The 26,273-nt window shown below is 44.5% G+C and overlaps 1 protein-coding gene across 3 annotated transcripts in view; it reads right to left on the bottom strand.

The window, feature by feature from the left end:
• nsd2 (nuclear receptor binding SET domain protein 2) overlaps window positions 1-25,350 on the bottom strand; it is a 60,071-nt gene extending 34,721 nt beyond the window's left edge. Inside the window, exons 1-13 of one of the 3 annotated variants that reach the window (XM_084309405.1) lie at window positions 25,242-25,350; window positions 22,398-22,968; window positions 20,533-20,707; window positions 19,852-20,018; window positions 13,568-14,005; window positions 10,483-10,654; window positions 10,258-10,317; window positions 10,021-10,130; window positions 8,036-8,114; window positions 7,673-7,788; window positions 6,322-6,426; window positions 4,501-4,627; window positions 1,967-2,167 (exon numbers count right to left, since the gene is read on the bottom strand). In XM_084309405.1, the coding sequence (XP_084165531.1) occupies window positions 1,967-2,167; window positions 4,501-4,627; window positions 6,322-6,426; window positions 7,673-7,788; window positions 8,036-8,114; window positions 10,021-10,130; window positions 10,258-10,317; window positions 10,483-10,654; window positions 13,568-14,005; window positions 19,852-20,018; window positions 20,533-20,707; window positions 22,398-22,943 (2,296 nt within the window). In that variant the 5' untranslated portion in view covers window positions 22,944-22,968; window positions 25,242-25,350. The remainder of the gene's footprint in view (window positions 1-1,966; window positions 2,168-4,500; window positions 4,628-6,321; window positions 6,427-7,672; window positions 7,789-8,035; window positions 8,115-10,020; window positions 10,131-10,257; window positions 10,318-10,482; window positions 10,655-13,567; window positions 14,006-19,851; window positions 20,019-20,532; window positions 20,708-22,397; window positions 22,969-25,241) is intronic. The other 2 variants (XM_084309406.1, XM_084309407.1) reach the window with 2 other exon arrangements.
• Window positions 25,351-26,273: the final 923 nt, after the last annotated feature.

The raw sequence follows: 26,273 nt of genomic DNA, 5'->3' as shown, positions 1-26,273 counted from the left end.
CTAATACTGCCAATTGTATTAGTATGAACGGCCAGCCAAGCTCAGGGATTAAAGCAAAAAAAAATCTCCTGACTGAATTTTTTTCAGGCCAAGTCATATTCTTATTTTAACCTCCACTGTATTTCTTTTTAATAGCGTTGGCGTTTTAAGGGAGCCTACTTGTTTCGGTTTCGTCGATAATCCAATGTACAGTTACCCCCCCACCCCGCCTACCCAACCCTTCCCTCCCCAACCACCTCCAATGTACAGTCCCCCCCCCCCTCCACCCAACCTCCTCCAATGTACAGTTTCTTCGTCAAATGTATATGCTCTCTTTTTTAGACTCTTATTGTATCACAAACAATACTGTGTAAATCTGGTACGTCATAAATGTATAGATGTAGCAGTATTATCTATCTGTATGTCATGTATGTCATATATGTTATGATGAATTGAAAATGGGGGACCCTGATGTAAAGAGGAAAGTCTTTCTCTGGTCTGCAACCCCTTGACAATTGTGTGTATTGAGCTGTACTGTATTGTACCCATTCTGCAATCCGTTATAACAATCAATCAATATTTAACCGATTGCAGAATGGGTACAATACAGTATGGCTCAATACACACAATTGTTAAGGGGATGCAGACCAGAGAAAGACGTTTGTCTTGTTTACATCATCAGGGTCCCCCATTTTCAATTCAGTGACATTTATGACATGCATGACATTGACATCATGACATTTATGGCATAGGGACATACTACAGGTATATAGTACTGTTACATTTGTGACATATACGATATGCAAATATACAGTAATGTTACCCATAGATCCTGACAGAGAGAATATATACGGTGGGGAGGAGACGGTCTACAGATACACCTGTGTGATGTTGCTACGGAGTTAAGCTAATAAACGTATACTCACAACCACAGCAGGGGACTCACATATTGTACTGTGAAGTAACACGACAATGACAAACGTGTTGTTTCTGTTTTTCTTTTTGACATCGTTGCGGCACACGGAACAAGTTAACTCACCACTACAGCCCCCAGTAGCGCTGCCTAGCCAGTCTCTTCAAACGTCCTCTCCTCTCGAAACTTTTTGTTAGGTGGTCCCGCTGATCCTTTTCATCTGAGAACCCCGCGGTGGGTTCTCTTTTTAGTGGCCGGCTTACTCCTTCCATTTAACAGACGCTATTAAGCTAACGTTAGCTAATCGGTATATAGCAGCGAGTGCAAGCAGCGTGGTGGCTGTGACGTTGGTAAACAAGCAGTTGACGCGTGAGGCTGCAAAAAAGGCGACCCGTCTCTCGAGTCGCTGAGTGATGACTGCTTGGCGCGATAGGAAAAAAAAGCCCTTTTCCATATTTGGCGCCTCTGATTGGCTCAATTTTGTTTCAATCTGTATGCATCTACAAATCATGCAAATACTTCCGTCAGACTGCGAATCAAATGGACGGATCTCCCCAATCAAATTGACGGAAATCCGTCTGGAGACGGAATGCTTTAATGCATGCAAGCTAGTAGCAACGCTGAGAGCTGGGCTCGAACCCAGCGTCTCCTGCGTTGGTGACGAGCACCATCTCCGCTACGCCACCTGACAGCCAATTTTTTTTAAGACCATTTTAATACCACTTGGAAGAACTACATTTTATACTAATTTCACAACCACACACCAAAAAATACTCACTGAACTGGCGGCTGCACTTGCACGGCAATTAAAATTCTTGCTGTGATGCACCAAGCTCCCGGTAGACTCGCAAAAAATAAACTGCTTGAATACAAAATGTAATACCTGTGCAAATAAAATGTAAGACTTTAATAAATGTTAAGGCCTTAAATTGAGAATTATGCATTTAATACTTTTTAATACCGTGCAGATACCCTGTAATTGATTACGCTCACTTTGTTTGTTTGATTTAGTTTTTAATCATTGAAAACAAGGCCCTCATGGCATTTTTAAATTAACGACTAGAGTCAACTCACCCTTGGTGGACTTGGGTTTGGAGCGGCTGCTGTAGTGGCAGCTCAGACAGGTGTGCAGTGCGCAGCGGAGGCCCTTGTTGTCGAACGTGCTGAGGGTGTTGAGGCGGGCGCACGCCTCATGGTAGAACTTGCCGCAGTGATGGACGTTACAGCGGCGCATCTCTCCCTCAGACTTCTTGCAGGAGAAACACGAGTGGACGCCTTCGAGAGGAAAGGAAGGATCCTTACATTGGTACACAAATACTACGACCAAATACCACAACATGTATTAGGAGCACTTTTTACAACACTTTCGTAGCTCACGTCTGGGTTTCTTTGCCTTCACTTAGCCCTGTGGCCAAACAGTAACACAATTATCAATATTACCAGAGACGCATCTCCAGAACCAAGCGAAAACCCAAGAATAGCACATGGATCGAAACTAGGGATGCCCCGATCGATCGGCCAGCAATCGGTATCGGCCGATATTCAGTATAAATATGAGTTACATCCCCTCACACTCCAGTTCTCAGGCTGCAGCTGGTTTAAAAGCGAAAGTAAACCGGCTTCTCTGCTGGCTGTGGCTCCAGGGGAGTTGAACAGTTCTGGCTCTGCTAGTTTCTTTTCTATCTTTTGGCGCTTTTTTGGTGGACAAACCACCACACATGTGCACCGTGACTCGTGACTGGAGTCTAGCTCTGCTAGCACACATAGCCTACTGTGTACAGACAGTTTCAAACTGTATTTTAAATTAGAAAGCAAACAAAATAAATGGACAAGAGAAAAATAAATCTCAATTTGGTCAGTATCGTCATTTGGACAAGCAAAGCCATTACCGTACTTTTCGCACTATAAGCCGCAGCAGCTAAATTGAATGATGTGTACATATATAAGCCGCACTGGACTATAAGCCGCAGGTGTTTTAATGTTTAATTACCATATGTAAGGGTTCCTGCACAGAGGGGATTGTCGGGAAAGAGATGGCTGTTTGAGGAAGCTGTCGGACAAATAACAATAATTAACTCATTTACAAGTTGTATTAACCCTTTCACTGCCACACGACAGAAGGTTAGCCCTTTACTATCATACAACCGACGGCGATGCTCCATCATTAGCATCATTAGCTCCGCGGATGGCTAACCTTCTGTATTGTCACAGTGAAAGGGTTAACCGACTGTCGTGTGGCAGTGAAAGGGTTAAGTTTAGCAAATAAGGGAACAGATAAATAACATTTCAATGCAGTAAAAAAAGCAATATTTCGATTTTTACATTTTCGGGTTTGGTCCATATATAAGCCGCACCGTTATATAAGCCGCAGGGTCGAAAAATGGGGGAAAAAGCCGCGGCTTATAGTCCGAAAAGTACGGTACTTTAAGTTGCAGGCAAGAAAGACAAGTCTGTCCACTGTCTCTGGTTTTAAAACTGCCCTGTTGCAGGTAAAAAAATAAAAATAAATATCGATTATTAAAATATATCACGATATTTATCGTTATCGTTAAGTTTCAAGTTTCTTTAATAGTTGTTATATTGCTCAGCCCTAATTCATCTAGATTAAAAAGAGTAATCTATGCCCACCTCTAATACATTTGTTATTAAGACATGAGAGTTTACCCGCGATCGTGATGAGAAAATTGTTCTAAGGTCGTAGGAGTCCCGAAACTATTTCAAACATGTTTGATAATCTATCCATTTGTCCCTCAACATTCTGAAATGTGATAAAAGTAGATTAGGGTGTTGCCTGCTGCTTTAAGAGTGATGCGTTGTGGGATATATAGGTCCACGCAAGCAGCGAATAGTCAGTCACACATCCCTTCTCCAACTGACGTTTGCAAAACAAAGCTAACGTTATCCAGTTGACATTACAGACCATAATAGCTATGAATGATAACGTTAGCTAACGTTAACGAAGTGAGAGTAGGGAAACGTTAACGTAGTCCGTGTAGCAGGAACAGTAGAGAGAGGCAGCACTTAATTTGCGTGTAACGTTAGTCAATAACATTAAGAATAGAGAGCTGCAAACGGGAATAAATGCCCAGTCCTTGAGATAACGGTAAAGAGGGAATTAGCCCGAAGTCCGGCTAGTTATAACAAGCACGTTACATGACCGGAGTGTCATGTAACGGCCCTGGAGTGTTAGGAGAACGCTCCCCTGTACTCTACTACGGTTCAGATTAATACAGGAAAAGGTATACATTTGGGGGCTCGAGTCCAGGATATGAAAATAAATCCTGATTTCATCAGTGAGTTGTAAACTGTATGGAAACGTGATGCTAGCTCATGCTACTGGAAAACGGACGCACGAGGCAATCTCGTCATTAAATGAACAGAGTTAAAATGATGACGGCCCCATATGGGATCTTTCTTCTTTTTTTACCCCGGTTGTCGCGGTTGTCTGGTCTCCATCCCCCGGTGCCTTGATAACCCGCGGTATTGCGGTGATGCGGTTACCGCGACAGCCCTACGTAGGACAGCACATAGATCTATGATGGGAAGAAAACCCTAGGACAGCACATAGATCTATGCAGATAGGGGAGGGGTGTGAGCGGGTGTCTTACCCGAGATGCACTCCGGACACAGCAGCTTGTCTTGGGGTTTGTCGGAGAGGCCCAGGCAGTGGAGGTGGAACATCCCAAAGCACTGACCCTCACAGGGCAAGAGGTCCTCTCCGCTCTCCTCACATATCTGCAGGCACCAAGTTTACATTTCAGATCCATAAACTTTATTGACCCAGATGCGGAAATTAGTTGTGCAGCAGAGTCTAAAAATACTAAATCACACACCTATGAACCTGACACCTTGAAATAAGACAAAAATAAATAAAAACACACAGCATAATCTATAAAACTAACAAATAGGAGGTGGGAGTCCATATCTCATTAGTATAGAATGGAATAACAAAGTGTGTGTGTGTGCAAAAATAGCAGCCGTACAAAGAAATAAAACAAATAAATGGACGTACAAGATTAGTTACTTTGCGAGTTTAGAAAGTTAATTGCAGTTGTAGTGAAAAGGGACTTAAACCCGTTTAATTCTAGTCTTGGGAGTCCTGAATAATCTGCCTGAGGACAGTAGGTCAAACTAGGAGTACAAAGGATGATCAGAGCAGTCAAGAATACTGTTGGCCTTCCTGAGGTGCATCTTAACCTCTTAAGCCCGAGCGGTCCGGTGGTGGACCGCAATTGACATCATGCCATAAATCCATCTCTACAGATTGTATGAATTAATGTTGCGTTTTTCCCCCCTCAAATGTAGCCAAGAGTGAAGACCCTAACCCTGTCAAAACAGCAGTCAAGGTGTATATTTTCAGCAATACGTTTGTTTACCAATAGGTTAAACTAGCAAATATCGATGCTAGGAAATGTGCGCCGCCATTTTGTTTGTAGTCATATGAGCCAGGGCTTTCGATGGCCGTTGAAATTTCGAAAAATTACACTACCCAGCTCACCTGAACGTTATTGGCATATATTAGAACGCAGTTAGTTTCTCTACCTTTATGTGAATGTCCAGAAAAAAAACAGCGTTGCAATCTGATGAAAAATGGCAGAGAAATGTCCATTATAAAAAAAGTAACTGTACTTACAATATATTTCATTCTTGGTTTTTGCTGCACGCCTGGTGATACTAAATCCAGATTGAACTCTGCCATTGGAAAGAGATTTGGCCCGATCCATAGATGTGTGACTTGGCCACAATAAGGTAATTTATAGGCCTGATATTCTATAATCATATTTCAAATAGCATGAGCCCGGATGGCAGAATTCATACTGTATCTACAAAACCTTCCGTTTAATCATCTTCCCTTTATTGAATTTAGCTCAAAACTCAAACCTAGTTTTGTTCAGTAAGACTTGAAGAGATATTATTTTCTATATATTATCTACTGGCCTAGATCTTTATGCAGTTTTAAAGCACTGTGGCTTTGTTCTGAATGCACTTTGTTGCAGTTATCCTACAGAGAAAAGAAAATGCACTTGACTTTAATGCACATTTTGTTGTATGCAAAGAGAAAATGTTTAAATTGTACAATCTTTCAGCAGTCAGTCTGGAATTAATGTATGCATTCAAAAGTGCTGAATAAATGTTTTATGGACCCATAATAGTGATTATTAATATTATTTAAGTTAGGTTAGGTTTTGCCATAATCATGTATTTTGCCATAATCAGGTAGCTGAACAACATTGGTAAAAAATAAATACATTATATATATATATATATATATATATATATATATATATATATATTAATCATATTCTGCCTTTCGGCATTCGGCCAACTGTTTCCTATTTTCGGTATTCGGTTTCGGCCAAGAATTACTCATGGAAAAGATGATGGGAGAGATCAGATGAACCAAATTAAAGACAAACGCGCCGACTCACCGGGCAGACAAACTCAAATTTCTTCGCGCCACCGCTTCGTTCTCCCTTCTTGGTCCCGTCTAGGCTGTCGTTGGGAGAGTCAGGACGCCCCTCACTCCCTGAACCCTGTTGAAACATTTTAAAATACATAAAATATATATACAGATGCATACATGAGAAAGTGTGTCCAAACTTTTGACTGATACTGTGTATATATATATCAGTGTTTCCCATTAATTAACTAGACTGTGGCGGCCTCTAATTAGTCCCGCCAGTTGTATAATGAACCAAAAAAATTGGTTCCATGTATTTAATTTTTTTTTTTTCAGTCAGGCCACTGAACTTAGAAGCAGGCCAGGCCAATAGTTAGATAACCTAGGTGGGGAACAACCAGGAGATCACAGCAACTCACACAAGTTGGAGAACTATCTCTCTCTTGCTCACACACACACAAAGGGAGCCGCATGTGATTGGTGGAGGTGGGACCCTTTGTGTGTGTGTGAGCAAGAGAGAGATAGTTCTCCAACTTGTGTGAGTTGCAGTGATTTCCAGTGAAATCCATCAAAATCAGTGTTGTTGCTAATCATACATATGCTAGCCTGTTTTTTAACAATAATTTGTGATGCCATCACAAACACTGGCATTTAAAGGGTACAAATAAAAAAATTCCTGGACCAGAATGCAGGAAATTAAGTCTTTGTAACTAAATGTCCTGGTGAATGATTTCCCCAGTCCGTCCCTGGTTAAAAGCCTCCAATGCTTATTAATGTATCTGCGTTTGAACTTTGCATGTTTCAACCACACATTTCCATTTATAATTTATTTTTATACCTCCTATAATAATGGGGGTCGCGGCTCTGACACTGTTATTTCGGGGGTCGCGGTCTGAAAGTCGAAATCTAGTCGATTTTGTGTTTTGAGCACAAAGTTCATCATAGATCTAGCTTCTTTATTTTGCTCTCAAAGTGCACCAGATTGATGCATTTAACTTTAAAATGTACAAAAAAAGTTCCGGGGGGGTATGCCCCTGGACCCCCCTAGAGGGGCCGAGGTTCACCCACCACAGTCTCACAAAATCCTGTGGGAAACACTGATATATACACAGTCAATATTAAAGGTGCTGTATGTGATATTTATTTTGTCTACCCTTTTGGGAAATGCCACTCGAATGTAAGAACTTGCATTACTCTTGTTTCCTTTAACACACCAGATGCTTTATTAGTGTTCCACTTCTTCCCTCTCTTCTCAAAGTGGATCGTCTGCCACCCTTTAGTATATTTTCTCTCAACTGAGACAGAGGGAGGCCAAGTAAGGAGAAGACATGAGGTTATGGTGGGGGATGGGGGTAGACGTGGCTCGACATCCCCCTTACCTCGGGGTCTGGGCAAAGAGGGGACCGGCTCTTCTTGGCCTGAGAGGGTGTCGACTGGCCGTCTGGATCCTGTTTCCTTTCCCTCTTACGCTTAGTCTTCTCAAGGACCTGGTCCTCTGTGGATCATAACCAGTCAAGAGGCAAGACTAGTTACAGAGTTGCCAAGGAGCCGCGTTAACGGAGACATATTGTGGAAAATGTATTTTGCCTGGTGGTTTGTCTGAAATACCCTGGGAAACTTATTTTACAGTACAGGCTCCAAAAACTGTCATGTTTAATTCCTAAACTGTATAACCCCACTGACTGAACTAATGTCAGGGTGATGTTAGTCGCATCATAGTCATGTAGTGGGAGGTGGTTTACCAGGAAGGGCTGCTTTTGATTTTCTCTGACGTTTCTTCTCGACATCTTTAACTTCTGTGGCCCCCTCTGGTGCCGGGCCCTGGGGAGGGACAACCTCACTCAGTACAAGAGCAACAACTTACTTTATTGACCCGGCGCAATGCGTAAATTGCAGCAGTCAAATCAGATATCTGGAAACCCCGTCAGAAAACTGGGTGGTCCGCATCATACATATTCATATTTGAGTCAGTTTCCTAGTCCTTCATTTTTATTTATACTGGTGACTCCAGGCCAGTAGAGAGCTGGAGCTCTGGTAGAGTGTGCTGCTGACTCCAGGTCAGTAGAGAGCTGGAGCTCTGGTAGAGTGTGCTGCTGACTCCAGGTCAGTAGAGAGCTGGAGCTCTGGTAGAGTGTGCTTCTGACTCCAGGTCAGTAGAGAGCTGGAGCTCTGGTAGAGTGAGCTGACTCCAGGTCAGTAGAGCTGGAGCTCTGGTAGAGTGAGCTGACTCCAGGTCAGTAGAGAGCTGGAGCTCTGGTAGAGTGCTGACTCCAGGTCAGTAGAGAGCTGGAGCTCTGGTAAGAGTGAGCTGACTCCAGGTCAGTAGAAATCTGGAGCTCTGGTAGAGTGAGCTGACTCCAGGTCAGTAGAGAGCTGGAGCTCTGGTAAGAGTGAGCCGACTCCAGGTCAGTAGAGAGCTGGAGCTCTGGTAAGAGTGAGCTGACTCCAGGTCAGTAGAAATCTGGAGCTCTGGTAGAGTGAGCTGACTCCAGGTCAGTAGAGCTGGAGCACTGGTAGTGTGCCGACTGCAGGTCAGTAGAAATCTGGAGCTCTGGTAGAGAGTGCTGCTGACTCCAGGTCAGTAGAGCTGGAGCTCTGGTAGAGTGAGCTGACTCCAAGTCAGTAGAAATCTGGAGCACTGGTAGTGTGCCGACTGCAGGTCAGTAGAAATCTGGAGCTCTGGTAGTGTGCTTTAGAGTGAGGTTTGAGCTCTTCACTCACCGGGGAATGCTAGAGACAATCTACTCTAGAAGTTGAGCCTTGCTCCCCTCAGGGTCATCCAGCCAACAGCCTTACTCTTCCGTGTTCCTTCAACCACGCCAGGTTAGGGATAGATTTGTTACAGTATAGACGTGTGCAAGCAGACGAGGATGGCCAACATGAGAGAGCAACGTCTGCACACCAGAAGCTCCATTAATACACCTTAGTCACGGTGTTTCGATTCAACGTGGCTCCCCATCTGGTCAAAATCAATAGGCTTTTGATGGAGTTCCAAGTGTTCAAGATGCGAACAGCGAAATAGGTAATGTACTGGAACGGGGACATTCACTGCTACACTATATCCAGGGCAGGGAAGAATAAATTCTTCATTTACCATCATGGACTTTGCTAATAAATAATCATCTTTGCCTATATTACTACCTACGATGCTATATTATGTCTTTACTACTATGCACTCAAGACTGTAGCGCCCAAGTTCAACACCGTTTGCGACACAAAAAACACATATACGGCACGGTGTTGCAGTGGTTAACACTGTCGCCTCACAGCAAGAAGGTCCTAGGTTCGATTCCCACTTGGGGACCAGGTTGCCAGGTACCCAGGTGGGGAATCTCCTGGGCCTTTCTGTGTGAGAGTTTGCATGTTCTCCACATGCTCGCAAGGGTTTCCCCTCCAGAAAAAGAGATAAACCCAATGGAAAAACATGTAGAACAGATCGCTAACGCTGTCGCGTCCCTGACGAAGATGGACAGGAGCACCAGATTGATCCCCGGGTGTGGCCAAACGCCACAGCCCCCGTCTGCTCCCGGGATGGGTCAAGCAGAGGAAATGTCATCAGCGACTAATCTCCCATCTCACGTGTGTGTTCACTAAATGACAATGTAGCAATGTGTGCTACAAATAAAGACTTCTTCAAGTCTAGTTTAATTTCATTCATTCATTCAAATTGACCAGCATGTGACTGGTGTTAGTTTCTCACCTTGAAGATATAAAACACAAAACTCACCTTTTGTTTTTCAGCATCTTTGCTCATTTTCCGCTTCTTCTTAGGTTGCTGGTCCTTCTCCTCTGCTGCCGCTTCCGTCTGAGGCCTTTTGGACGACTTCTTCTGCTCAACTGCAACACAAGAGCCATCGGGGTGAAACACACAGGGGGCGAAGTCATTTGCTTAACACCCTTGGAATGAATAAAACGCATGGATGACGTGTAAAAACATGCAACTGTAAACCAATATCCAACTCACTGGTGGAATCCGTCGACGGCTCATTTGTTGAAGTCCTCTTTTTCTTCAGTCCTTTTGTAGCTTTATTAAAATAAAATGCAGATAAAATAGTTATTCTCTCCATTCCTGCCGTGGGCTTCATTGACGCAGACTATAAGCACTTAGCCTGGCAACCAGTCCAATATTTGTGCACCACTGAACAAGACCTAAATTTGCCCTTTCTCTTAATGTCAACCGTCAACCAACCTGGAGCTGTGGGCAAAAGAGGCAGTGAGATCTCTCCTGTAGAGGAATCCAGCTTTGATGACCTTCTCTTCACCACCTTGGTGGCCGGCGGAGACTGTTGTTGGGATTTTCTGCTTTTCCTCTGAGGTGCAGGTAGTTCTGTGTCCGTCTCTGGTGCAGAAGTGGTGGAATCCTATAAAAATAAAAAAATAAACTTTTCTTAAAAAGGTGCTATAGTATAGATAACATTTTATGTACTTTTTAATTTTATTTAAATAATACATCCAGGGGCGGTCAGGTGGCGTAGCGGAGATTGTGCTCGTCACCAATGCAAGAGGCTGCGGTCGACTCCCGGAGAGTCAGCATTGCCTTGGCTCGGGCTGATCGTTGTACTAGCTCGTTTGGCTGAGTTAGGGGGAGGGGAGCCGTGGGTGGGTCCTGGGCATTGTTGACAGCGACCCCTACAGTTCGGTCGGGGCGCCTGCTCAGCGAAGGTAGGATCTGGTGAAAGGTAGTGCGGCCTCCCACACGTTACACTCTCCCAGTGAGAATCTGCGCGGGAAGGCTGGCTGCCGGCTGGCTGCACATGCGTCGGAGGAAAGCATGCGACAGTCTCCGGCCTCTCGGACCAACAGTAGGGGAAAGTGCGCAACAACCAGGAAGGGGGTTGGGAATTGGCGTAACGACTAACAGTGGGATGGGAGAAAAATCGGAAAAAGAAGGAGGGGGAAATAGATTAATAAAAAATCTCAAATTATTCATTAATGAATTTATAATTCAATACTTCTCATTTCCCCGTCGAATGCATCTGATTAATGACATGATGGTGCTCTAGTGCGACATCTTGTGGCTGAATGTTATCTATAGCCCCTTTAAACTATTAACACTTTGAATGCCACAGACGTGTTCTCGTTATTTCATGCCCCCCGCTGAGTGCCACCGACGCAAATTGTCGCTTGATTTTTTTTATTAGCGATCTGAATTCATATTTCTTCAACCGAGTCTCCCGTTGGTACAGCAGCCCCTCTAGGAGCTCCGATGGGAAAATACCGCCCCCTATCATAGATAGATAGATAGATAGATAGATACTTTATTAATCCCCTTGGGGAAATTCAGGGTATCTCGCAGCTCACATAGTATACAGACATTGACCATTCCCATACAGTAGTTACACGTTATGTCTGCATCATGAATTAAAATAAGTACATGATAAAATTCAATTAAATCATACCAATCAATATTAAAATTAAAATTAAAATAGGAGCGTGATTAGATAAAAGCAGGTGTATAAAAACAGGTGTAAAAACAGATGTAAAAACAGGTGTAAAACAGGTGTAAAAACAGGTGTAACTATAATACGCTGTTGTACAGTCTGATGGCTGTGGGGACAAAGGACCTCCTGTGCTGTGATCATCTATCCCTGTGTAACTGCAGGCCATTCGATTATACTGGTGGATCTGTCGAGGGGGAGCCTCCTCGCTCCACTATGCTGGCGAGGGATCTGATGAACAGGGAAGTGATCGTGAGATGGAAAGCAGCCTGGAATATATATTTACAGCAGCCAATAATCAATCAATAAATGCGATCGATATTTGGAATGGCGATCAGGAATTGGAATAATCTTTTTGGAGAACATCTGATCTAAGGTAAGGAGTCTATGTTACCAGTTTTAGGATAATCAGAGCTGTATTCACTGAGATAACAGCGTGTCCCGTATGTGTATATGTGTGTGTGTGTGCTGTTGAGGAAATGAGAATCGATTTCTCAGCTCGCTTCTATAGTGTGCATAAGTACACATACTATCGATAATCTAGCGTTTATTTGAAAACTATTCATAAATAATAAACATTCAACATCGATTATCTATCGTTCAGGATGTGGGAACGTTATACTTTTTCATTCATACATTGTTGTGTTAATACCTTCTAGAATATAAGTATGTTTTTAATCTTTTCTGCTGCAATTCCAAAAACCCTAGTTATAGGCCCAAACGCATTTATAATTCCCCGGACCCCAATCATCAGTAACTGCTTTATTTAGGTTGGGTGGATATATTGATCAGATGGTTTGCAAACAAGGAAATGCACAATCGGGTTGAAAATAATGTTATATTCCTCTTACCGTGGGCCAATGAGACTGGCGGTGAAAGATGCCAATTGTTACAAAGGGTCAGATTAAACCGAATATATATATTTATTGCCTGAGATCCCATGTATAATATTTGTATATCGTTTGATATCCCTTGTATATTCTTTGTACATATACAAGGAATATCCCTTTACCTGGTACAGGACAGACCATAATATTCGTTCTCCTATTGGAAGCGATCCCCTAGGCGCCACGGCCATACCCCCAATGTCTAGTTCAAAGTCACCGCTAAGACATGCCTGAACATGCCCGGTTTTGCCATGGCGAAAAAATGAAATATTGATCTCAAAAACGCTGTACAGCAATCCTGGCGGTCAACGCATGGTGGCCAATAACGCTGGACAGCGTTTTTGGCGCTGGATGTGTTAAAAAGGAAAATTATAATTTGTGCATCATGTGCCCTTAGATAACATATTTAGTATTTATTAAGTTCTTAAGATAATACATTTCTTTTTTAATCTGGCATCATCCAATGTGTGATGTTTATCCTGGCGATATTAGCAAATGAGCGCATATTTAATTAGGCAACGCCCATTTTGCATATATAAACAGCTTCACAGTAGTGATGTAGACACAAAATCATAGGCATAAAATTGGCATAATTATAGACGGGCATAAAATTTGCAGATTATTTATATTAAAACCTCCCAGAAAATGTGTAGGCCTAATAGTTGATGGAATCAGTAATCTATATCTGTTTATATCCCATACATTGTCTTATTAGTTATACCACTTATACTTGCATCATTGTACATAATACTGTACATACATTAGATTAGCACATTTACTCAGCATATTTAATGGCTAGATGCCAACTTCTTTTCGTTGTACTGTACGTACTGTACGATGACATTTTAATCCAATCTCTTCGATTAGGAAAAATCCTATTAGTCAAGAATTTCTTCACAAGCTAAGAATGTCTTTAATCGTGTATAGACAGAGTGTGCAGTCTCCAAACCTGTGAGGCCGGCTGGGGGTGACCTTGATCCTTCTCTCCGGAGGAACTCGGGGCCTTTGCTTTCTTTTTCGACAGCGAACCGACCAGCTCCCGTTTCCTCTTCTCTCCCATTTTGTTCTTCGCCCTGGGCGCCGGCGTCTTTCCTCCTGCCGAAGTGTCGTCTCTGGGGTGGGCGGTGGTGGACGCAGCGGCGGCGGCGGCAGGGCCGGGGGGGACTGGACTCAGCCGCGACGCCTCCTCTCCCGGGTCCTCCTCCAGGCGCCGCTCCTCCGGCCTCAGCTTCTCCAGGACGTAGGGGTTGAGGCGCGGGCCGTCGTCATCGTAGACGTACGTGAACTTGGCCAGGCGGTCCTCCAGCAGCAGGCCGACCGCCTCCTTGGCCTGGATGAGGCCCAGGTTCCACTGGGTGCGGAGTTTACGGGGCACGAGGGGAACGGTCTGTGTGGGACAGAAAAACAACACAAGTTTACATTACAAGTCACTTAATACCCTATTTATACTGGTGACCCAGTTTAAAATGACTTAGCAGATCCATGGGTAGAATTAAACATTAATTTCCACAGGCATTCTGTAATCGCCTTTATGCAATCCATGGAAATCGATTGATGATCTACTACAATAAACATCGCCCCTCTCAAGTAGGGATGCACCGATCCGACTTTTTCAGTCCCGATACAGATACCTGACACAGATATAAATGTTCACAATCGTTCACAATTCCAAGCTAAAATATTGCCCCATTTCAATAAAATCCAGGCTGGTTTCCTAGATTGTGAGATAAAGTGTGTTTTGTGCAGCGTATGCGCAAATCTTGCAGCTGCTCGCTTGACACCTATATTATTGCCAGGTCAAAGGTAAACACATGACCTTGTTTCTTCGTTTATCCGACGCTGCGTGCATACAAACGCATATTTTATGATGGAGTTTCGGTAAAGTACACGTAAAACAGACGTTACCTTTGGTTTAGAGGTACTCCATTTCACAGTCAGTGATTTCACACAATGCAGTGATACTTACTAACGTGATGCCGTGTTTGTTTACATTCTCATTTCATTCAAAGGATCCGAACCGATTGAACCGGACACTCAAGCAAATAACGAGGGTAATAACTTCCGGTCGGGGGGGTTCCAAAATAAAAGAGCAACGTCTATAGCAGCCCAGCTCTCGGCGTTCGAGCCCAGCTCTCGGCGTTGCTTCCGGCTTGGCTGGTCGTTCATACTAATACAATTGGCAGTATTAGGGGGTGGGAAAGCCGGTGGGTGGGGATCGGACGCTGTGGACAGCGACTCCTACAGGTCGGTTGGTGCGCCTGTACAGCAGAATCAGGAAGCATCGGGGGCAGCATGAGCTTCCCACGTGTTACTCCTCGCCACTGAGAGATCGCGCTGTGCAGGTGAAAAGATGCGACGGCTGCCTCCTCGTGTACCGGAGGGGACACGTGATGCAAGGCTTCGTCCACATTGCAGCCGACCAGTGGGAGGCATGGTCTAACAACGTTCAAGACAGGGGAGGGTAGAATTGGACAATACGAAATTGGGATGGGAGAAAAATAGAAAATGGGGAGAAAAAAGTAGATACAAAAAAATATATATATTCAAATGTATATGATCGGTATACATTATTCTTCATCATGGGTGAAGGAAAGGGGGGGGTCGTTTATTTAGTATGGGTTGATATATTGATCAGACTGATTGCAAACAAATAAATGGACAATCGGGCTGAAAATAACGTTAGTGTCCTCTTACCGTTCGCAGATGAGACTGGAGGAAAAATATCCCAATTATTTGACGTCGATCTCCTAGATCCATCTCTGGTTTGTATGGCGCAATAAACGCCGAAATCATATCGATTATTGCGTTTAGAAAGCGATCCAAATGCACTTGAGTGTGTATCTAGACCCACGTTACAATATATCTCTGGCGGAGGAATTTCCTCGATGCACCGATCGCCACTTCCGGCTTGGCGTGAGTGTAACTCGCCCGACCATCCACCAGGCGGCGGTATTGAGGCGTTGCAATCTCAGACAGGGTGCCGCTGCAGTCCGGAGGGAGGCTGGATGAATTATAAATGCCATGGCGAATTTTTTTTATATTGATCCCAAAAACGATTTACGCCGTTGTTGGTGTTCAACGCATGGCGGGCAATAACGACTTACGCCGTTTATGACGCACAATGTGTTAACTGCCAAAAACAAGTTATCTCGTTTAATTTTTTTCTAAACAGTCAAGTGGACCTTGGTGTGTGTTCCTGCCTGGTCTCTCGGAGTAAATTATAATTGAAATGATGATCAAATCCAGATAGGTGGCAGTATCGCCTACCTTTTGAACTGGGCTAGTTTAGTGTGGGGGCCCCCGACGCCGGAGTTGAGAGCACTCGAGAGGGAGCAGCAGTGAGTAGAGACGTACCAATGGCGATTGCGAACTTTGAGATTATTATGAAGAGGACAAAACGATCACACTTATGGATGATAACATGCGTTTTCACCAGACTACATTGGACTCAGCACTTCTGGTAAATCATAAAAATACTATAGTCAAACCGGCCGACGAGGTAACATTATCTGTCGCCGAGTTTGAAAGCACCCCAGACTAGAGCCAACTAACACTCGGCAATGAGCCTAGAGCGAACTATTGGAGATTATTTTGAAGAGGACAAACGGTGACGATCCATCCATAACATAAGGTGCGTTTTCACCAGACTATGTTGGATTCTACTTCTAGTATTTAAAAAAGGCTGTTTGCAGGGGAGGAAACTAACTTTTTGGCTTACCAGCCAACTTTTTTTTACCAGCCAAAAATAAATGCTAATTGTGATAATTACTTCTTTGTATGTCTTCATCTAAATTGATTTTCAATCATAGTAATAATCACACCGTGTCTCTACTCTTTTCAAATATTTATTAGCATAAAACATTAATAACAGGGGCGCCCCAGTGGCGAACCACATAGCACGCTCAGCAGCGACACGGCCGACCCGGGTTCGACTCCCGAACCCGTCGTTATTTGCCGAATGTCTTCCCCCCACTCTGTCTCCCATTTCTCCTCTGTCTCTCCCTACTGGACTGCCCAGTAGAAATAAAGCGATAAAACGCCAAAAGAAATATCTTAAAAAAATAAACATTAATAACAGTGTCTCTACTCTTCACAATATTAGCATAAAACATTAACATGAAAGAGGGAACTATTCTGGACTGGGTTGGGCTGAACTGGGCAGTGAAAGATGCTGGGCTGGACAAGTTGGGCTGGTCTAGGTTGGACTGGGTTGGACAGTGAAAGATGCTGGGCTGGACTGGGTTAGGCTGTGCTGTAGGCTTGGGCGGTATGACGGTATTACGGTATACCAGGGTATTTCGAGATCCCGCCGGTATGATTCTCAATACCGTGACGTCACAGACTGCTATTACAGACAGAGTTGATTGTAGTGCACAGCACGCGCCAGCAGAGGGTTACGTGGCTAATCGTTCTGAGAGCTAACGTCTCTGCCTGGCTGGATGCTGGCCAACTAACGTGGCTAATCGTTCTGAGAGCTAACGTCTCTGCATGGCTGGATGCTGGCTAACTAACGTGGCTAATCGTTCTGAGAGCTAACGTCTCTGCCTGGCTGGATGCTGGCTAACTAACGTGGCTAATCGTTCTGAGAGCTAACGTCTCTGCCTGGCTGGATGCTGGCTAACTAACGTGGCTAATCGTTCTGAGAGCTACCGTCTCTGCATGGCTGGATGCTGGCTAACTAACGTGGCTAATCGTTCTGAGAGCTAACGTCTCTGCATGACTGGATGCTGGCTAACTAACGTGGCTAAACGTTCTGAGAGCTAACGTCTCTGCATGGCTGGATGCTGGCTAACTAACGTGGCTAATCGTTCTGAGAGCTAACGTCTCTGCCTGGCTGGATGCTGGCTAACTAACGTGGCTAATCGTTCTGAGAGCTAACGTCTCTGCCTGGCTGGATGCTGGTTAACGAACGTGGCTAATCGTTCTGAGAGCTAACGTCTCTGCCTGGCTGGATGCTGGCTAACTAACGTGGCTAATCGTTCTGAGAGCTAACGTCGGTACCTGGCTGGCTAACTGGCTATCGTTCTGTGATTTGTTTACTTGGTAACATGGCCGGGTTGCTAAGGAATTTAGGTGCGAGGTTGAAGAAAGTGCACTTTTAGGTTGAAAGAACGGCCCTAAAGTCAACGTGTTTCAATATAAGCGTTATGTATGGTGATAACGAGTATATTGTTAGCTCTTCATGAATCACTCGCCAAACAGCAATGGCGATCGCCTAGAGCCAACTAACGTTATTTATTTAAATTGTTCCTGTTCTGACTCAGAAACTTCAGAGCAAGAGTGGACGGGTTTTGGTGGACCTGCTGACAAAGGTAACGTCTATTTTACCGAACCCCATCATAAGACATGCCTTTGTAATGTTCTTAGCGTCGGAAAACGACCCCCCCCTGGCGGCTTTGTGAATAGAAACATTATATTCTATGAAATGCGCATGCTGCACAACACACGTCATATCTTGCGTTTCAGAAAACGAGACAGGACTATTTTGAAACCAGACGATTTTTAGCATGGGATAGCGCACGAAGGAAGGCATGTATAAATAAATGTTTTTTTCCCTGTTAGAGTATAAATGGTTTCCCTGTTAAGAGTATAAATAGTGCCTGTCAAATGAGCCATACTATTGTCTCCATAGCTATAATATAGAATATACGATGGGTCTGCAAACATCGTGAAAATGGTCAAAAAAGCTGGCACCAGGGAGTAAAGATGGAAAAACAGCATGGCAGTCAAAGAGTTAAGAGGTTAATGCCCAATGTGACATACCGTAAATCCTCAAATATAGGACGGGTCTTCTATTTACCTCAGCTGCAAAGAGCACCAGGCCTTTATTAGAGAGGCTTATATAAGAAGAGAAGCAGGCCTTAATTTCTAAAAATGACACTCATGGACATAATCCCTTCATTTTCAGACTTTTATTGCATTATTATTATTATTATTTTTAAATACGTACATTGTCTGTCTACATTTATTTAGACTAGCATTGGTATATAAATATTGAGTGCAGTTGAGTAATTGTGGGATTAACGTAATTCACACTGAAGTTGTAAGTCCGGGGACGATTTTGCGTGTGGTACCTACCTTCTCGACTTCCTCAGTCGAATCGAGTTGACGACATGCAGGCAATAGCTTTAGCTAACGCTATCATAGCATCATGAGACTGTAATGTGTCGACTGGACAACGCCAGCCTCGCCTGCAAACGCCATATAGATAGCGAACGTTAACGTTTGCAAACAAAGTCAACGTCATCCAGCTGACACCACAGATCTAGATATTATGACAACGTTAGCTAGCGCTAAAGGTAACGCCAACCAGAGGGAAACGTTAATGTACGGTAGTCAGTGTAGCGGGAGGCAGCACTTGATTTGCATTGGCAAGAGTTTCTCATTCTATATCACGGCACGAAAAATAAAGAAAATACTTTTTGAGACCTTGGAGACCGGCCTTTATTTGTCTGCATGCATCAAACCCTCAGCCATTATAAGAGGCCCGTCCTTTATTAGAGTACCCTCCACTATTAGAGGATTTACGGTATATGTGACATTTCAGATCTTTTCCACTAGGGGGTGGTATTTGAAAACAATGTCAGAAATGTGTTCTTTGTGGTCTATTTAATCTGTTTTATGCCCCCCATAATTTTCCTTTTTTTATCTACTTTTTCTCCCCATTTTTCTATTTTTCTCCTGTCCCCAATTTCATATTGTCCAATTCTACCCTCCCCTGTCTCGAACGTTGTTAGGCCATGCCTCCCACAAGCCGGCTGCAATGTGGACGAAGCCTTGCATCACGTGTCCCCTCCGGTACACGAGGAGGCAGCCGTCGCATCTTTTCACCTGCACAGCACGATCTCTCAGCGGCGAGGGTCTGCGTGGGAGGGACACGCCGCCCTCGTCGCTTCCTGATTCTACTGCGCAGGCGCACCAACCGACCTGTAGGAGTCGCTGTCCACAACGTCCGATCCCCACCCACCAGCTTCCCACCCCCTAATACTGCCAATTGTATTAGTATGAACGACCAGCCAAGCTGGTAGCAACGCTCGAACCCAGCATATCCTGCGTTGGTGGCGAGCGCCTTGCCCACTGCGCCACCTAGACGCCCCCATAATTTTCCTTGATGGAGAAATGGGTATGGGTTCTTATTGGTTAAATTGAGAATATTATATATAAATACTTTTTAATACCGTGAAAAAGGTTTGAAAAAAACACCTGTAAAAACAAATCATCTTCCAAATGTACCTTTTTATGGATGACACGGGAGGATGGCTGCTTGTTGCCCTGGCAGAGCTCCTGGTACTGCTCCTCCCCTTTAAAATACACGATGCTCTTCTCAAAGATGTAACCCCTCTCGGGCGCGTCGCCAAAATACTGCACATGGTAAAGGAGACCTGCTCTGCTATTTGCTGCTGGAAACCAAATGAAGGACAAAAAAAAATAAAAACACACAAATATGTTTAATGACGTAATTTCATTACGCTAACTACAAATAAAGCTAAACTAATGTACAACAGCAGAATTATCATCAAAGTACTTTTGAAACCAGCTTGATAGCATCCTAACTTTAAAACAATCAATTGAGCATAAGTGATCAAGATACGTTTATGGTGGGTCACACACAAAAGGTCAAAGTCCCCCTGGACCCCCTTCATAATGTGGGACTGAACTAATAACCGCGTGGGATGAAGCACAACTCGCCATCTGCTACTACAAGAAGAAATACATTCCAATTGGGTTAGAAACAGTGGCGTTTCAGTCACTAGTACCTTCGTCATATATCTTTGTCGCGGATGAGGAGCATCGTGCTTCATCCCACAGGGATTCTACAGATATTTAAGTGGACTCCTGGTTGTTCGAGAGCCAACCTTTTTACATACTTCTTAAAACCACAAAAAGAAGTGGTTAAACACTGGTATAGTTCACCTTTCTGTTTGGGTTTGGTGTGCTCGTTGAGTTCAGGGTCTGTGGTGACCACACAGGGCCACCAGGGGTACCCAGACACCTTGGTCCAGACCACGTCCCCGACGGAGAATCGGATTTGCAGTGGAGACTCCTCTCTGCCTTCCATCAGCGCCGGGACAGGAGGCTTCTCCTGGGTCTAAGAGGGAATTGTGTTTATTTTAGGATATTTTAAACCAAAAATTTTAACCAAAGTGAATACTTCAACATAATACTTTGATTTGCATCGCTAACTAAGTGGTAGAAACGTCCTTAACGTTTACATATTTCGGGTTAACTCGCCGAACGTTGGGCGCCAAACCCGAGAGAAGTCGGGTTTTAATCGTTATTTCTTTTATTCGCTATATCCATTCATAATTCATCCATCCAGCCTGATGTTATCATTGGGAATGTGTCCGAGATCGCAAACGTCCAATACCGCCGCCTAACGCCTTGCGGCCGCTATTGCACTCCATTTGAAACAATCTGGCTTGTTGTCTGGGCCGAGCGTGCGTGCGGGCGGGGTCTAAACACTCCGGCAAGACAAGCGCTCATAACACATGCATCGACGAGGGTCGGGCCCCCCCGGTTCGTGTTCTTTGGTGGATTACGTTGGAAACATGATCGATCAGTATTTGGAATGGCGATCAGATAATTGGATTCTTCTTTTTGCAGTACATCATAGACAAGGTAAGGACTATGTTATCAATCTTGCGTTGATCCGATAATTCTTTCCCCGTGATCGCAGCGTGTGTCTGTAATGTACTGTGTAGCGTATTCCGTTGGTGGCGATCAAAGCATAGAAAAACTACCCTTTCACGCATGCATGATGAAACATAATACAGATAATCTAGCGTTGATTTCAGATTGATTATTGATCCAGGCAAGAAATGTCACGATTTATAATGAAATGCTGGCGGCGTTTCCTGGGATTACACAGAATCACTCAAACTGTACTCATATTCACCACGGTATAAAACGGAAATGTATGGATGAAAAAAATTCAGTTTTTTTGCATCTTGACCAGAAGAAACTCAATGACAATCGACTATGTTATTAGATCCATAGCTATAATATTTAATATAGTTTTAGCACTGCAAACACCGGCATTTATCCCCATTGAACAAAGCGCTGCCGCTGGCACACAACGGCCATGCGCCCACAGCGACCTCTGGCGCTGAACCTGTTAAAAAGGAACACTTTGCAGAAATGTTTTCCTTTGTATATCAATTACTCTCTGTGTTGCCTTTTTTTTTTAATCCCCCTCATACGTCTCCACGGTGAACGGAGAATCCAAAACACGTTCCAACATCCACTAACAAACTCTTACACAACCCGTGCACTATGATCCAAGTCTCAGGTATCCAGTCGTACACTCAGTATGTGCATTTTAACTCAAACAAAAAGATTTCCGGATAAATGCCACCTTCAAAATGGGGGCGTTTTTTTTACCATGTACATAAGAAGAGTTCATATGTATTCACAATGTTGTAAGTGGAAAATTTGCCTCAGTGGCTGCCTTCAAGACGCATTGCCCCGCTAGCTTCAACCGCTTGAATGCCAAGCATGTTATGTACTCGCATCGCCATGTCCAACAAACTCACTGGTTCCAATTGAAGGCAGCATTTATCCGGAATTTTTGCAAAAGGTTTTTAGCGAAAAACGCATGTGTTTGGGAAGTACCGAGCATATGACTGGATAAACTAGATATGATATACCGCACACGTTTGTAAACAGCTGTTTTGATATAGTTTTGGCTACCGTACCATAGTATGGCTACCATGTTTAGATTCTCCGATCACCTTGTAAGAAATATATATATATATATAATATAAGGACAGAAGCCAAACCTCGGCCGCTGCGGTACTCTCGTCCATCGGTGTGGAAACCGGCGGTGTGGCGGGGACGGCCGTGGAGCCCAGGTTTCGTTGACGTTTTGTCTTGAGGGTTCTCCCCGTCTTCGTCATGACATCAGCCAGGACGCCATCGGCGGCGGCCGCCACATCCAGGTCGGTGGTGCCGTCGGCGCAGCACGGCTCGAACCGAGGTGGCTTCGCCGACTTTCTGATCTTCGGCTTGCGCTGGTGGGTGCCGTTGGTCACGGGGCCCTCGGGGGCGCAGAGCTTGGGGATCTTGTCCTGGTCTCCGTTCAGCATGCGGGAGGTGAGGTCTTTCAGCCTGCCGTGGTTGGTGTGCCCGTTGCCGACCATCTTCTGCAGCACGCTGTCCTGTAGCGTGGCCGCCAGCTGGGCGGCAGCTTTGTCCATCAGCAGCACCGAGTCTGCGCTCATGTCGCTGCGAACTTTCCTCCCACCGAGGGACTCTGGCGGCTGTTTCATGCTGATCAGGTTGGCTGGTTCGGGCATAGAAGGCAGGGAACTACCTTTGCTGTCCATCCCATCAAACCCCAGACTCAGTGAGCTGTGAAACACAGGGAATAAAGGCAGAGCACATGGTATTGCACAGGTTAATCTCGGCGACACACAGCCGCTCCACCCAATGGTTTTAAGGCAGGAGGGTGGTGAGCTCTCTGGTGGTATAGATTACACCACTATCACAGTAATCAATAGTGGGATAGCCGACTGCCAAGTTGTACATGATGATGATGCTGCAAATTCACAAGGCATAGCAGTAGTACCACTACCGTTGCAAGGTTTGTGGGGAACCCTCACTGTGAAATTGTTTTCATTTTTATTTTATTTTATGTCACATTAATTAGATTGGTGAACCAACAACAACAACTCTATAAAAACAAAGACACATAGCTATCTGGGGTTATGGATTCACTGTATCCAGCGCAATAGCTTTTCCAAAATGGCACACTAGCTCAGACAGAGCATGAAGGCAGCCCCTGCTTGGAAGCAGCAGTCACACAATTGCACCTGTCATGGAATGTTCTAGCCACTAAAAGACACATCGTATAGAAAGGTCTTCCCCTGGAAGAAGAGTGACTCAATTAACTAAACAAGTACGAAAAAGAAAATAATCTGGCACGAATCCCGATACCTCACAGCGGGATCGATACAATTGAGAAGACGCCAAACCTACAGGTTGGTCATAATAATCAACTCATTTGAAACGAGGTCAAGGAAACAAACAAAAAAAACATGATCGATATTATCCGTGCATGCAACAATTTCGCGGGTGGAAAACATCATGATCTTACCCCCGCCGAGTTGTCTCTTTCTAAATAGCAAAAGAAGCACCAGCTAGCTATTAGCTCCCAATCAATGGCAAAGGAAGGCGGTGTGGAAGGAGGAAAAACAGGGAGGCGAGGAGGGAGCAGCTGTACCGCATGCAGCTCTGCAGAATACCCAGTGAGTGAGTGGGAGGCGGGGAGCAGCTCTGCAGAACACCCAGTGAGTGGGAGGCGAGGAGCAGCATCACCGGCGAGAAAAGCCGCGGAAACGCAGGCAGCTGACAAGACAACAGCGCCAGGCGGCCGGACGGGGGGAGGCTAGCTGCTGGAATTAAATGGAGGATTCTCCTCATCAATAGTCTCGCTCTCGCATTTATTTGCGCCGGTGAACGTTACATTATACATTGAGTTTATTAGGATCCCCATTAGCTGTTAGATGACAACAACTAGTCTTCCTGGGGTCCACACACAAAACACAAAACATAACATTCAACAAGACTTTTACAGAACGGTAAATAAATAGAATGAAAACTTGATTTCCGAAGTCCATTTGCCTTCAAGAGTTCAAGCATTGACTTTCTGATTTTCCATCATACCACTTATTTTCTGATTTTCATTTCATTGGAAAGAAAATAATGATGATAATAAAATAGGAATAAAGTACTTATATCTGCATTTACAGATGCCAGCCTGAAATTCTCTTAAGGTACAACTACCTGAAATGAAAATAAAATAAAAGGGAAGAATAAATCACACTGATGAGGGCTCATACATATACACATCTAGTGAGATTAGCACTATATGATTTTTTAGTGTTGCCCTGTCCTCGATCGCGTATTGCTTGTCAACTAGTCCCAGTATTAGCAGCTGCTCTGCAGAGCCTCCTCACCATTACATTACATGCTGCAGGAACATGGCCCGGGCTATTCTCTGGAGCAGAGCCACGATGGAGGGTTACACACGGGCGTGAAGACCCCCCGAACATGGTCATCATAACCCAGGCAAATCATCTCTAACGTGACTGCCCTAAACTCCTGCCCATCACGTCACATTGCCACTCACACTCCCATGCATCTGCAAAATTATCTTCTTTTTCTCTCCAATCGTATTCCAGCTAAACACACCAGCGTTAATAAACCCACCTGGTTACAGTAGTAATCGTAGCGTTAAATGCAATGGATGAACAACTAACGTTAGCCAATGTTAACCCTGGTTAGCCTGAGCTTAACACACTGGTAAATACATCGGTCGATAACTGACGTTGTGTAGCTGGTAAAGTTAATGTTACTTGTATATATCACTATATAAAGTTGTAGGCACCGTGACAGCTCGTTCAGAATAGGCTAACCACAGCTAGCTAGCCCGTGCTCGCCTCTGCACCACTAGTCGGCTAACTGGTGAGCTAACCTGCTAGCTTGTTGTCGGTAGCTAGTAGCTAAAATGGTTGCTCGGGGCCCAGAGACAAATGTTAGCGTTATTATTTGCATAAAAAAGTCACGCCCGTGCGGTTTCTCAGATGAAATAACATGGCAGTGTCAGTTTATATGTAATTTACCTGTTTGAATTCCTCTTCTCACGCGGATTAAATAGGCAAATCGCCTGTTTTCATCCTGTTATAAAAGCGAACGATTTTTCATTCAACTCGAATCAAAGCTCGAACTCAAACTCTCCTCCCTGCCGGCGCGAAAAACACTCACTTCCGATTGGTCGGGAGCGGTCATGTGATGAGTTCGAACCCGGTCCTTTCAAACAAAACCAACCGTGTGGAGTCGCGGTGCAGGTCCGGTCCCCGTCTGTTTGTCGGTGACGTCGGTCCCGTTTGTTGTGAGACTGACGGGGAGGGAGGACCGAGGACCGCAGACATCCTCTACATATTTACAAACACGCAGGTGTTGACTAGCTACAACAATTAACCCTTTCACTGCCACTGTGTGTATTGAGCTGTACTGTACCCATTCTGCAATCTGTTAATTAAAGTTTTCATTCAATCAATCAATCACGCGACAGAAGGTTAACCCTTTACTATCACACAACCGACGGTTGCCGGCAGTGAAAGGGTTAACCGGCTGTCCTGTGGCAGTGAAAGGGTTAACCCTCTGTGTATTGTTGCAGTGAAAGGGTTAACCGTTTTGGTAGTGCGGCAGTGAAAAGGTTAACCTTCTGTGTATTGTCGCGGTGAAAGGGTTAACCGGCTGTCGCGTGAAAGTGTTAACCTTCCGTGTATTGTCGCGGTGAAAGGGTTAACCGTTTTGGTAGTGCAACAGTGAAAGGGTTAACCCTCCGTGTATTGTCGCAGTGAAAGGGTTAACCGTTTTGGTAGTGCGGCAGTGAAAGGGTTAACCATCCGTGTATTGTCGCAGTGAAAGGGTTAACCGTTTTGGTAGTGCGACAGTGAAAGGGTTAACCCTCCGTGTATTGTCGCAGTGAAAGGGTTAACCGTTTTGGTAGTGCGGCAGTGAAAGGGTTAACCTTCTGTGTATTGTCGCGGTGAAACCGTTTGTATTGTCGCAGTGAAAGGGTTAACCTGCTGTCATTTGGCAGTGAAAGGGTTAACCGTATGTGTATTGTCACAGTGAAAGGGTTAACC

This window comes from Notolepis coatsorum (genome assembly GCF_963971535.1).
Source record: "Notolepis coatsorum genome assembly, chromosome: 3".
Taxonomy (NCBI): domain Eukaryota; kingdom Metazoa; phylum Chordata; class Actinopteri; order Aulopiformes; family Paralepididae; genus Notolepis; species Notolepis coatsorum.
This window is presented reverse-complemented; position numbering and strand designations above follow the sequence as displayed.